This window comes from Ptychodera flava, chromosome 12 (genome assembly GCF_041260155.1).
Source record: "Ptychodera flava strain L36383 chromosome 12, AS_Pfla_20210202, whole genome shotgun sequence".
NCBI lineage: Eukaryota > Metazoa > Hemichordata > Enteropneusta > Ptychoderidae > Ptychodera > Ptychodera flava.
In genome coordinates this window covers 9,358,676-9,369,961 of record NC_091939.1, presented here as the reverse complement: position 1 = coordinate 9,369,961, position 11,286 = coordinate 9,358,676, and the positions used below count along the sequence as shown (strand labels likewise).

General features: G+C 37.6%; 1 protein-coding gene and 1 pseudogene across 1 annotated transcript; one reads left to right on the top strand and one right to left on the bottom strand.

The window, feature by feature from the left end:
* Positions 1-5,492: 5,492 nt before the first annotated feature.
* On the bottom strand, positions 5,493-5,972 carry LOC139146032 (KH domain-containing, RNA-binding, signal transduction-associated protein 2 pseudogene; annotated as a pseudogene).
* Positions 5,973-9,655: 3,683 nt separating this feature from the next.
* Positions 9,656-10,973, top strand: LOC139146031 (uncharacterized). Its single transcript, XM_070717479.1, has 2 exons — positions 9,656-9,866; positions 10,231-10,973. The coding sequence occupies exons 1-2, from the start codon at positions 9,656-9,658 to the stop codon at positions 10,971-10,973; spliced, it is 954 nt and encodes a 317-aa protein (XP_070573580.1).
* The last annotated feature ends 313 nt before the right edge of the window (positions 10,974-11,286 follow it).

The window sequence follows — 11,286 nt, the reverse complement described above, 5'->3', positions numbered from 1 at the left end:
ACATACAAATTACCTTTAGTTAAAATTTCAAAATATCAGCTGATTTTCTTTTTTCCTAATACCTGTGACCGAATATCATGTTCATTTTACATAATTCTTGTTTTTGTTGGAACAAGACATCATTCAATATAAACAACGCACCTCTTATCCGAAGATAACTCAAACTAAAGGAATGTGCTTGTTACAAATCCACTGAAATCGTACATTGTCTTGAAATATTTTATTACTTAAGCATTTCCAAAAGCCATTCTATCTTCAAACCATGTCTATACCCAAATGAAAGTAGAGCCGCGGAACCATTTTTCTCGCCATATATATTTTTTAAATGAATATGTAATTGAAATTATTCAGAAGTTTGGTCCGCCAATATTGTGCTCTATTTTTTTCTGCCACACAAGCGTTTAGCAAATGCACCAAAGAAACATTGTCCTCGAGTCTTGGTTTCTAAATGAAGTGGTATTCCTGAATGAAGAGAATACAAGTGTAGAAGACTGCGACATGTATCATTTTACAGAAAAATTAACGAAAACAAGCTGTTTCCAGGACACTTTATTTGCAAATATATGTGCATCATATCAAAGGGCGAAAAAAGGCGCCACTCCTGCGAGTCCTGGCAGCAGTGACATTACCATATTTGACTTGGCAATAGACATTTTCCCGGTTATCCCACAATGCATCATTGTGGCTTTAAGTCTCAAACATAGTGTACACACTCAAAAAATATAAGTATACTGATTTTTTGTTGTACAACGGTTTGCTATACAAGAATGACACAAATATGCAACGCCAAAATATGTCTCGAGCACTTTCATGCATCAGCGACGAAAATGCAGGGCAGGGTGTAACCTAACATACCCTGCGTGTATCCTACGGCTAAAAAGGTTTTATGAGTAATACACGCTTTGTATACCCTAACGCGCACTGTATCATGGAACAGGTAAAAGAACTATTGAAGTTTAATTCATTTACGGAAGTCGCCAATATATACTCGAATAGATAAGCGATTATTATTATCATCATCATTATTATTATTATTATTATTATTATTATTATTATTATTACAAGTTTAGGGGCTATAAGTATTATATAGAATTCTGATAACAGTTCATTGCAGCTGTGGGAATTCTGAAAAAGAGGTGTTCGAATGAAGGCCCATCGTGGCAGTCGTGGGCGCGCACAAAACAAGGCACAGCGACTCTGGAGAGTGTATGCCAGTGTATTTGCTGCAAATATACCTTCACGCATGCGCACTCGTTTGCCAGTGTAGTCTGCCAATAAGAGCATGCGCAATTGAGTTTACTGGCGCGTGAATGTGTAGTCCGTACACTACTTCTCGTGCTATAATCTTGTAGTTGAGCTTTGCATGTTGACAGAAACTGGAATTACTGCAGAGAATACTTTTCAGGACATCACGAGTGAGTCCCTAAGGTAACTAGTAGGACTTTAGGAAATCCTTTCAGAAAGTTGACGCTGCCTGTGGCCATTTTGTGGAGTATAAGCTTATACGTACCTGGAGCGACGGTATACAGTATTTCTACTGTACATATTGCCAGATAATATGCGATGGAATTTTGCGTTTCACGTCGTTCAATCATTTCAGATGGAAATGCCGGCCTTCTCCAAACTTTGAAAAAAATCAGGGTGACAGACTTTGGAATGCTAACTCTTGTATAACAATTACGTAATTTAATGAGAAGACATTTGTATTCGAGCTCGGCAACATTTTTTGATTCGAGAACTCTCATCATGGCGGAGTCAATGAAACAGTGAGTATTCGACAACTTTTTCCTTTGTCCATGTAGCACTTGTGCAAAAATAAGCGAGTCCACAGGCCTTTGGCGAATCAATTAATGCGTTTTTCACCAAGGTGAAAGGTTGAAAGATGCGTCCGTCACTTTGGGACGAGCTAGATAAATGCAGTCAAACCCAGCTGGGCATAGAAATTTGCCATAGTATGACTTTGTTCTGGAGACGAACGGCCGTGCGGTGGAACTTTGCAACAAAGTTTCCATATCTGAGCTGACGTACTTGAATGACAGGCACAGAAGGGCGATGGTCTATTTTTAGCCCTGCTACAGAATGTATCAGTGCTGAAAAGGCCATATTGTTGTCTTGTTGTCATGGCGACTTTTAAAATTTGCATACAACTGTGAGAGTGAAACGGGTTATTTATAGGTCACAAAACTTTTTAGTCCCACTGTCATGCATTACACCTATTTCCTTGAGCATTAAAGGTGTGCAAGTATACACATCAAAAGACTAAAACATTCACTTCATGGGCAGAACCTTGTAAAATAGCCCTTTCTTGTCTGTTTAACGAAAAAAGATACCCCTGATCTAAAATATGCATGGGCTACCAGCCAGTGTCACCGGGCTACCAACTTCAGAATATGGTTGCCCAAGTGGACTACCAGGGAAAAAAGTTAATTTCGAGCCCAGGGCAATATTAAACATGAAACATTTAACTTGTAATATTTCCCCTTGTCTTGGCCTGCTGGGTTTAAAAAATGTTTAAAGGTATACAGGGACAATGTTCAAATTTAGCCATTGCTACCGTGGCAGGGGGAGATCTAGCTAGTCATCAGAATCATAGAGTTTATTGGGTCACGCCAGGTCACACAAAAAATAATACACAATTACATGGCCATAATTTTACTTAAGTTAAACAATCAGAAATAATTTGTCTTCAGAAATCAAAATAAATCATTATAAAATGAACATTATCATACGTCATTTATTATAAATCCATAAAATAAATAAGAACCAGTGAATTATGTTTTAAATAAAACAAAAAATAACTGTGCACTACTGTTACTGCTTGTGATAAATATAATGGTACATTGGGTGATAAGGATGATTGGGTTCGATACTAGTAGAATTAAGTTCAGCGCATAAAATTAATTTGAAGGCATAAACTTAATTCGATAAATGCATAATAAGTTAGTAACATACTATATAACACTGACTTGGGATGACTGCATGAAACACAATTAAAAATGCTTGAAAAATTATTTGCTTGAAAAATTATTTCTGGTCTATGTAAAATTAATTCTAACACACTAAAATTAAAGGAAACATAATTTTGACCAAAATGGCCCCAATATACATTATCTTTATTATTCTTTCTAGAATGAAGGCAAAGAAATTACAATTATTATTATTATTATTATTATTGTTATTATTATTATTATTATTATTATTATTATTATTATAGAACAAATGTTAAAGTTGTTACTTAGAAATCCATAAAATAAATAAAAAACAATGAATTATGTTTTAATATAGACCCTCTCGAGGGTCTATGGTTTTAAATAAAAAAACTGTGGTTACCGAAATGGTTGCTCTGGCAACATAAAACAAATATGAACATGGAGTTCATGCTGTTATAAATACACTTAGGAGAGCATTTGCATAGTAACTGGGATAACTTTTAATGGACTTAGGAAAAAAATTGAAATTTTAAAACGCAAATAGGTTACTATGGAAACACAGGGCAGTAAAAATGGATATCATATTTTGTCTTTCTAACTCGAAATAACCCTTTGGTATAATATTTCTGTTGATTACTGGATTTTTACACTTGATATTTGGTCTTTCTAACTCAAAATATCCCTTTGATATAACACATTCTGTTGATTCCTGGATTTTAGATGGAATCTTTGAAAAACTGGTAATTTTTACTCCTGAATGGTTGCCATGGAAACATCTCACATTAAAATGAGTGTGATTTGTTTTTGGTGTGCTAACCAGAAAAACCCTAATTATCAATTTTTACATCAATCAATAGTTCTTTAATAGGAATTAGGGAAAAAGTAACATTTTCAATCCCATAATAGTTACCATGGCAACTCAAAATGTTAAAATAAGTCTGGTTTTTGTGTTCTCTGACCCGAACTCCCCGCGCTAAATAATTTTCATATCAATAAAAGTAACTTTTCATTTGATATTAGAAAAACTGAAATTTTCAACCCTTAAAATGGTTACCATGGAAACATGGGGCAGTGAAATCGATATCATATTTGGTCTTTTCGACCCAAAATACCCTTATTATTATTCGCGTTATTATTTCTATATAATACTTATATAATAATAATAATAATTATTATTATTATACTTTATTTAACACTTTCACCGCGGGAGGGCGCATTCTGCGCCAACGGCCAGACTGCGGGAGGCGCGTAAACGCGCCAAGAACGTACGCGTTTATATGCGTTCGATATACGTTGGCTTTGTCTGATCTACATCATGTTTGTTGACTATTTCCTCAAGCCTAGTGTAGCGTACGAGGTAGAGGTCAAACCTAAATGAGCATGCGCGCCAAATTTGTAAACAAATGCCGCTATACTCGGTCATTTCTCCGCCGTAATTTGTAAGGATCGTGTGATCATTGTTGTTTTTTCTGTCAGGTGGTATTTAAAAATGGCGACGCGGGCACATTTTAACACTGACTAAGCCCTTGAGCATGTTTTTCTAGACAGTGATAGTGGAATTGTCACAGATCGTGAAACTGAACTCTACGGAGATAGCGGAAGTCAAATTTCAAATAATAACTCTAATACCGAACTTGAGTATGTTCCCGAACCAGTTGAGCAAAGACGGAGATTGCAAGCAAGACAGAACCTGAAAGGTAGGCCAGCTGAGCATGCTGAGAGAAAAGTGCTACAAAGAGTCGGTGACCGATGTCAAAAATGTCGATGGGGTATCCTGGTGGATGTTGTATGACATCAATCTATCAGCGTACACATCGGACTAGCTACAAGTATATTAGCATATACCCTATATAATATATATCTCTTTTGAATGTCAGATGATACCTGTTGTTCGAAGATGAACTTGTAATAAATATGCACATTTACCTCCTTTATGTTGAATATGTTTTACAGTATGTGTTTCCCCTGCTTATTTTGAGTTAATATAATGTAAGTAGTAATTTTTTAAGTGTTACGCTGAAAAAAATACATTTATATATTGAAATAACAAAAAATGCAACATTTTTTGAATTTTTTCTGTCAAATCCAATATGGCCGCCATTATCACGTGACCTTCCAGATGAGTCACGTGACATTTTGTTCATTTTTATGATGCTCTGTCATATTGCAATACTCACTGAAAAAATTGTCCCGAATACTCGTATAGTTACAAAGATACAACTCATGCATGTAAATCAATATTTATAAGGCCATATATCCATAGAAAACTACGCACAGGAATGCACGTATAAAATTAATTACGCAGTGAAAGTGTTAAGAGGGTAATCTGAGTTACAAATCAATTGTAATTTACATAAGAGCCCTCTAAAAGCTCGAAAAAAGTACATGCGTATAGATGGCAAATACAATGTACACGTAGATACAGCAAATGTTCAAAATAAGGATGAGTAACATCTTCATTGCAACGAAAGAAAATAAATTAATCTAAATCTGAACCTTCATTTTTAAACTTTGTCATAAGATAATAAACGCAACTTTACTTTGAAAGTGGGTAAAGTTGAGCTATACAAGGTATTTCTTGATTTCATCAAGTGCATAGCCCATCCTGGTATGTGCTTCACCAGGCAAAGCATAGACTTCAACCATCACATGTAAATCCTCATTCAAATGAGCATACTTGGATGAACTGTCTTTCCGGAGTTCCTCCTCTTTGTTCTTGTCCCTCATAGAACCTTTACCCAAAATAGTAATTCTTGATCCAGTATCTTCTTGTAACCTTTCCAGTGAGTTTCCTCTTGGACCAAGAATCTTTCCTACAAAGTTAAACTTAGGATGGTCTTTGACAGGAAGCAAGATCTTTCCAACAAGTTTCATTGGCTTGTCTTTATCCAACTCCAAAAACTTTGATTTTGCCTTCTCTGGGTCTCTTGCACTCCACTCATTTCTTCTGTGACTAGATTTGACGCATTTGCGTAACCTGCTTTGTCTAATTCCTCCTTCTTTTTTGAACAACTCTTCCAGATACTTTGAATCGTCTGCCATTCTTGTAATTATGTGAATTTCTCCCTTATAAGACGATATATTACAGACGGTTACCGTAGTACAGTAAGCTATCCACGCGTTTGGATTTGATAGGTAGTCCTGCACGCACAACTAAGCTCACAAGCCGGATGGAGATAAGCACATTACTTTTGTTGCTTTATTCTTACGTATGTTCGCGAATGTTTACATTTGTGTCCATCTCTATACAAACCACACGTTCATACATGTCATGGAAGTGCGTGGGGAATTGTGTGCGGTACTAGAGTCATTCGCCTCCTCAAAGTAAAGTTTAATCATGACAATTGCAAGTTTATACATGTAATAATATACAAGCTGCACACATGTAAATATAAGTTAAATTTTTTCTACTTTAATGGATACTTAAAACGGAAGGATGATTGTATACCTACCAGGAGTAGTGGAGCTCAATTTTTGTTGTTCGATAGAAGGGCTTTGATTTGGACCAAGTTCGCATCAACAATCATTTCGTATGCCACAAATTGGTTATTAAAAAAGTCTTTATGGACTTATACTTTTTATAATGAGTAGCAACTTAAAATTCAATGCCATCGATTTCTTTGTTTCCCGTCCTGCTTTTCGAAGGTGACCTTCAAACGTCGCCGTACAATACTTGATCCTTGTCGGTTTATCGATCGATGATTCGATCACAAATGGTACATGTGTTACATCCTTGCTTGTCTATGATGAACTGTTGTCTCAGCTGGCCGATCGGTCGGACATACCTCATGGCAGGCTTGTAACCGCACTGCATGTGACCTAGTGACGTCGTCGCGTCATAGCTATATACTTTTAATCATACATGGCATTTGTAAATATTTTATCATGTAGGAAATGAAAATTGATTTCAAATAGTGTAAGAACGCGAAACGCGAGTGAATTAATGGTCATGGGTATTATGATAAAACCTAGCATCAATAAATGTGTTTGAATTTAATACCACGAACTGTAAAATTTATCACTAACGTTTTGTCCGCTAAAGGGGTTCGTGTGCATCAATGCGCATTTGGCAGAGCAGTTTCATTAAACTTCCATTTAGTTCACGCAGTTTGCTTCTCTCAAATCAACATAATTATGCGATCGAAATAGGTAAACCACGTATTTAGATAAATAACCACTAACTTCCGTCGTTTCACACTCGAGGAAAAGGACCATCATATCAATAACCTGAAGTCAGCGCTACGTGTTGTCATCTCTAAAACTGAATTAGCTCTGCGCACGCTGATGTTACTGTGAAAATAAATGAAGGTAGACGACCAAACTGGCCCGGCCTCAACAGTCTACATTAAACCAGATGATTCCTGATGTAGTATGACACAATGAACCCGCTTAATTTTTTTTCGTTTACTTCTTAACTTTTCACTACGCTAAAAATAGTTGTTATGAAAATTTCCAGTAAAGTTTATATGCATTCTCTTCTAGAACAATCATTAGTCCAAACTCCAAATAAGCTGTTATCTGATAGGTATCACTAGCATTCCCCTCTTTGGTAAGCCCCCTCGGATGGAGTTCAAACCGTTCAAAGCGAGTGACCGAACAGTTAGATAATTTACCATTCGTCATGGTAACCATATGATTACGTCAATAGACTCAGAGCTTGTTGTGGAGACTGATTTTCGATTAATTAATTGAATCTATATTTCCACGATTCGACAGTAAAGCTCAGCAAACACAGATTGAACCTTCAAAGGTAAAGCGAAAGCGCCCCTCCAAATACCTCTGCATACGGATTCTCGCGGGCATGCCGCATAAAGTGATAATGATCGGCGGTATTGATCGTAATTCCATCTACCGACTACGATTACAATGCAGTGAGCCGAACAAGAGAGACTTCCATTATCCAGGTAATTGTTTCCCCCAGGGACTCAAAGCGCTACAACACGTTTAAGGAATCATTTTGCTGCGACGACTTCAAAGGAATGTCACTCCCATCGTGTGCCAGCATGCAAATCTTGAAGAACTTGTGTTCTCTCTTCGCTGTTTTTCTCTCAGCATCGGCAGGTATGTACAAACCTTACCTATGATTCTCGTGGGATGATTTCAACATGACCTTGCATACTCAAGAGCTTCGGTTAGCAATTACATTTTTTCTAGTCTTACATGATCTTTATCATTCAAAAACATTTGGTGCCATCATTTATTGTCTGTCATTTAACATTCGTTGCTATTTCTTGTCTCCTCGATTTACTGGAAAGCTTAATCATACTGAAATCCCAGTTTACTTTGTTCATCGGATAATACCGCCAGTCAATATCCCCATGTGTAGTATATGCAGCGAGTAAGGTACATATGTTACAATGTAACTCAGAAACCACTTCTGTTTTAGTACTCTGTTCAGTTCAAATTAATGTTCATCTTAGTTCTGTGTTACAAGGTGGAACCCTGCTCATGCTTGGCATGATGTTACAGTCATCGTGCCCTCGACAGGGGTGTTTAAATAAGCGTGTGTCCATAATGTTACCTTCAAGTTCAATATGTTGACGTTAAGTACGAGCTAAAAAATTTGCGTTGTATATCGTGCCTGGAACTTGCCTGAAACGTAAGTTTTCTGCAATGTATATCTCTGCCAACATATCATTATAGCTTCTGATATATACGCATAACATCATTATATTCCGTAAATTATTTTATATAGTAGAGTAATTGAGTTCACATAGTTTCTTTGCGACTGCGTTTACAACAAAATACAACTGTAAGCTGTTGATTTAAATATTTTTGTTTCGTCTGGTGGAATGTGTCTCAATGTAAAGGTCTAGTGTTTCCAGACACGACCGACCATTCAGACTCCCCTTTTCATTATTTTGTGTAGTTACCGAGACGTGCCCATGACTGAGCCATGAAGGTAAATAGAGAATAAGTACAGAAAAAAAACTATTGTGAGTGGCAAACTGCAAAAATGGTATAATATTCCTGAAATTTAATTATGCGCTTGAAATAACAAATTACCTAAATTTTGATATAACAAGAACCCAGAGAAACTGAGTGAACTACAATATGAGCGCAGCCGACGCGAATGGGATAAAAACCATCAAAGCACTCGAAAGGAAATTGTTACAACATGTAGCCGACCACTGCGCGCACTGTGCTCAAAGTTGATGTCATATTGGCAGTGACGTAAAATAATTAATGTACACGGTAAATATAACTTTCATGGGATGAGGCATTACTAAAATTAAAAAAAAACGCATACAGAAAATTCCTGGTAACTTACCAGATATTTTGCACCAATTTTAAATATACGTAAACGAGCATTCAAACCACGTAATAGCAAACAGCTGAATGGCACTAACTGGCAGGTGCGCGTGGCACATGGCCAAGACAACAATTACTGTCTTGCTTCACATCTGAGAAATATAATTGTGAAATTTATCATAACGTACCCCTTTATACCTGCACACTTACCTACCTACATGTACCTGTCCCCTCCGTCCCTTTGCTCTATGAATTGTTAACAAAGGTGGACAAAACCAATATTTTAACAGATTGCGACCCAGGACTGGATACATACCCAAACAGTGAAAGCTGCTATTACATATCAAGTAATAGTAAATCATGGAGTAATGCCGATGATACTTGTCGAGAATCTGGAGGCTGGCTTGTGATCGTTGATGATTACGAGGAGAACCAGTTTTTTAGTGGACTTGGACACGACCTACTGGCTTGGCATGTCCAATCACGGCGGAAGCTTCAAGTGGGTTGATGGCGAACCTATAGAAAATCGAATCACTGACTGGTCGACGAACATGCAGATCTCACCATACTGCCCGGACCAACCGGATGAAGACGGAACCGCCTGCGTAAGGCTATCAGGATACGTACACCGTTGGTTTGACGAACCATGCTACGAACAACATAGATATGTGTGCGAGTACTCGGGTAGGCGTTAGATAACTACATTTTTCAACGGGTAGATCAAGTGAAGAGTGCTTTGCAAGAAAATTTGTGTGGACTAGCTTACAACTTATCACCCAAAATACCATATCATATAACAGTTTGTTAATGTACCTCTGCAATGAAAACTCGTCTGTACATAATCATTGACCCGACGAAATCAGTAAATATAGATGGATTTTGTCAAAGGTGACCATACATTAGTTTTAGAGAATGTCCGTATGGGAGTCACCCTAATTGGTTGACTACGAACAGGCCAATTAGGGGCCCAGTGTGTTGGTCTTCTGTCGGATCATTTTTAGTATTTGTTCAGAACTATTCTACACCTCCTGTCTTGTATCTTTTGCAGGTTCGGGCACAACAATAATTCCGACCACATCCGTGCAAACAACGTCTGAGATCAGTACGAGCACGCCAATCATAACAACTGCGCGCCAGACCACTGACGAAACAACCAGCGCTCTGCCAAGTACGCCAATCATTACGATCCTGTTACGAACCACTAACCAGATAACTAGCGAGTCCATCACGACTGCTACGGCGACTGAAACTCAATCATCCTCAACTGGCCCTTTAACTGTCGACACGACGACCCAGTCATCGCCAACTGTTGGATCGGAAGGCGCCGCCCAACATTCAATCACGAGAAGTACTGATGTTCAGATGACAACGTCTAGACCATTGGACACCCTCGAAACGACAACGAGCGAAACCTCTCCACAAAATCAAAGCAATGCAGAGCTAACCGAAACACCAGGCATATTGTCACGAAACGAGTCAAATAACTCTCTAACGACTGTTGAGTCAGATTCAAACTCAACAACAGGCTTTAATGACAGCAATGAAACGTCTTCGGAGTATTGGCTTAACAGTACATCGCTCAGTTACGTAACAACCGATCATACAAGCGATCGTACAACCGAATCTGCCGGAAATCATAATTTTGCTGAGTTTCTCGGAATGAAAGAAGATGCCCTGATCATATTTTCACTGTGGCTAGGTGTTTCAGTCGTCATGGTCGGCGCTTGTGTCGTTATCGACTGCTTTTATCTTGGCGCTAAACTTTGTCATTCTGGAAAATATACAACATAGCATCAACATGTTACTGTCTCATCTACGTAATAATGGACAATTTTCCTTAGAAAACTCGAGGGGTTTATGAAATTGGCGTGGTAAAAGGGTCAACTAAACAATATGACACGCAACTGCTACTTATATTCAAATAAATGATTTTCTGCTTTATTTAATTCTGTATCATACAACTGTAAGATGGCTCAGTATTCTTACTGCTGTACACAATGCTCAGTCCGAGACTCGACATTATTGACATTTTCGAGCGACGTCTTCTGGTGTCTTGCATTCTTAGAAAATTAATTTTAGCATACTTTCATATTTTGACCAAAAT

Excerpts from the sequence above, each read along its gene's own strand:
- LOC139146031 (XM_070717479.1), top strand. The coding sequence starts at position 9,656 with ATGTCCAATCACGGCGGAAGCTTCAAGTGGGTTGATGGCGAACCTATA. Across the intron at positions 9,867-10,230 it reads ATATGTGTGCGAGTACTCGG|GTTCGGGCACAACAATAATT; the intron begins GTAGGCGTTAGA and ends TATCTTTTGCAG.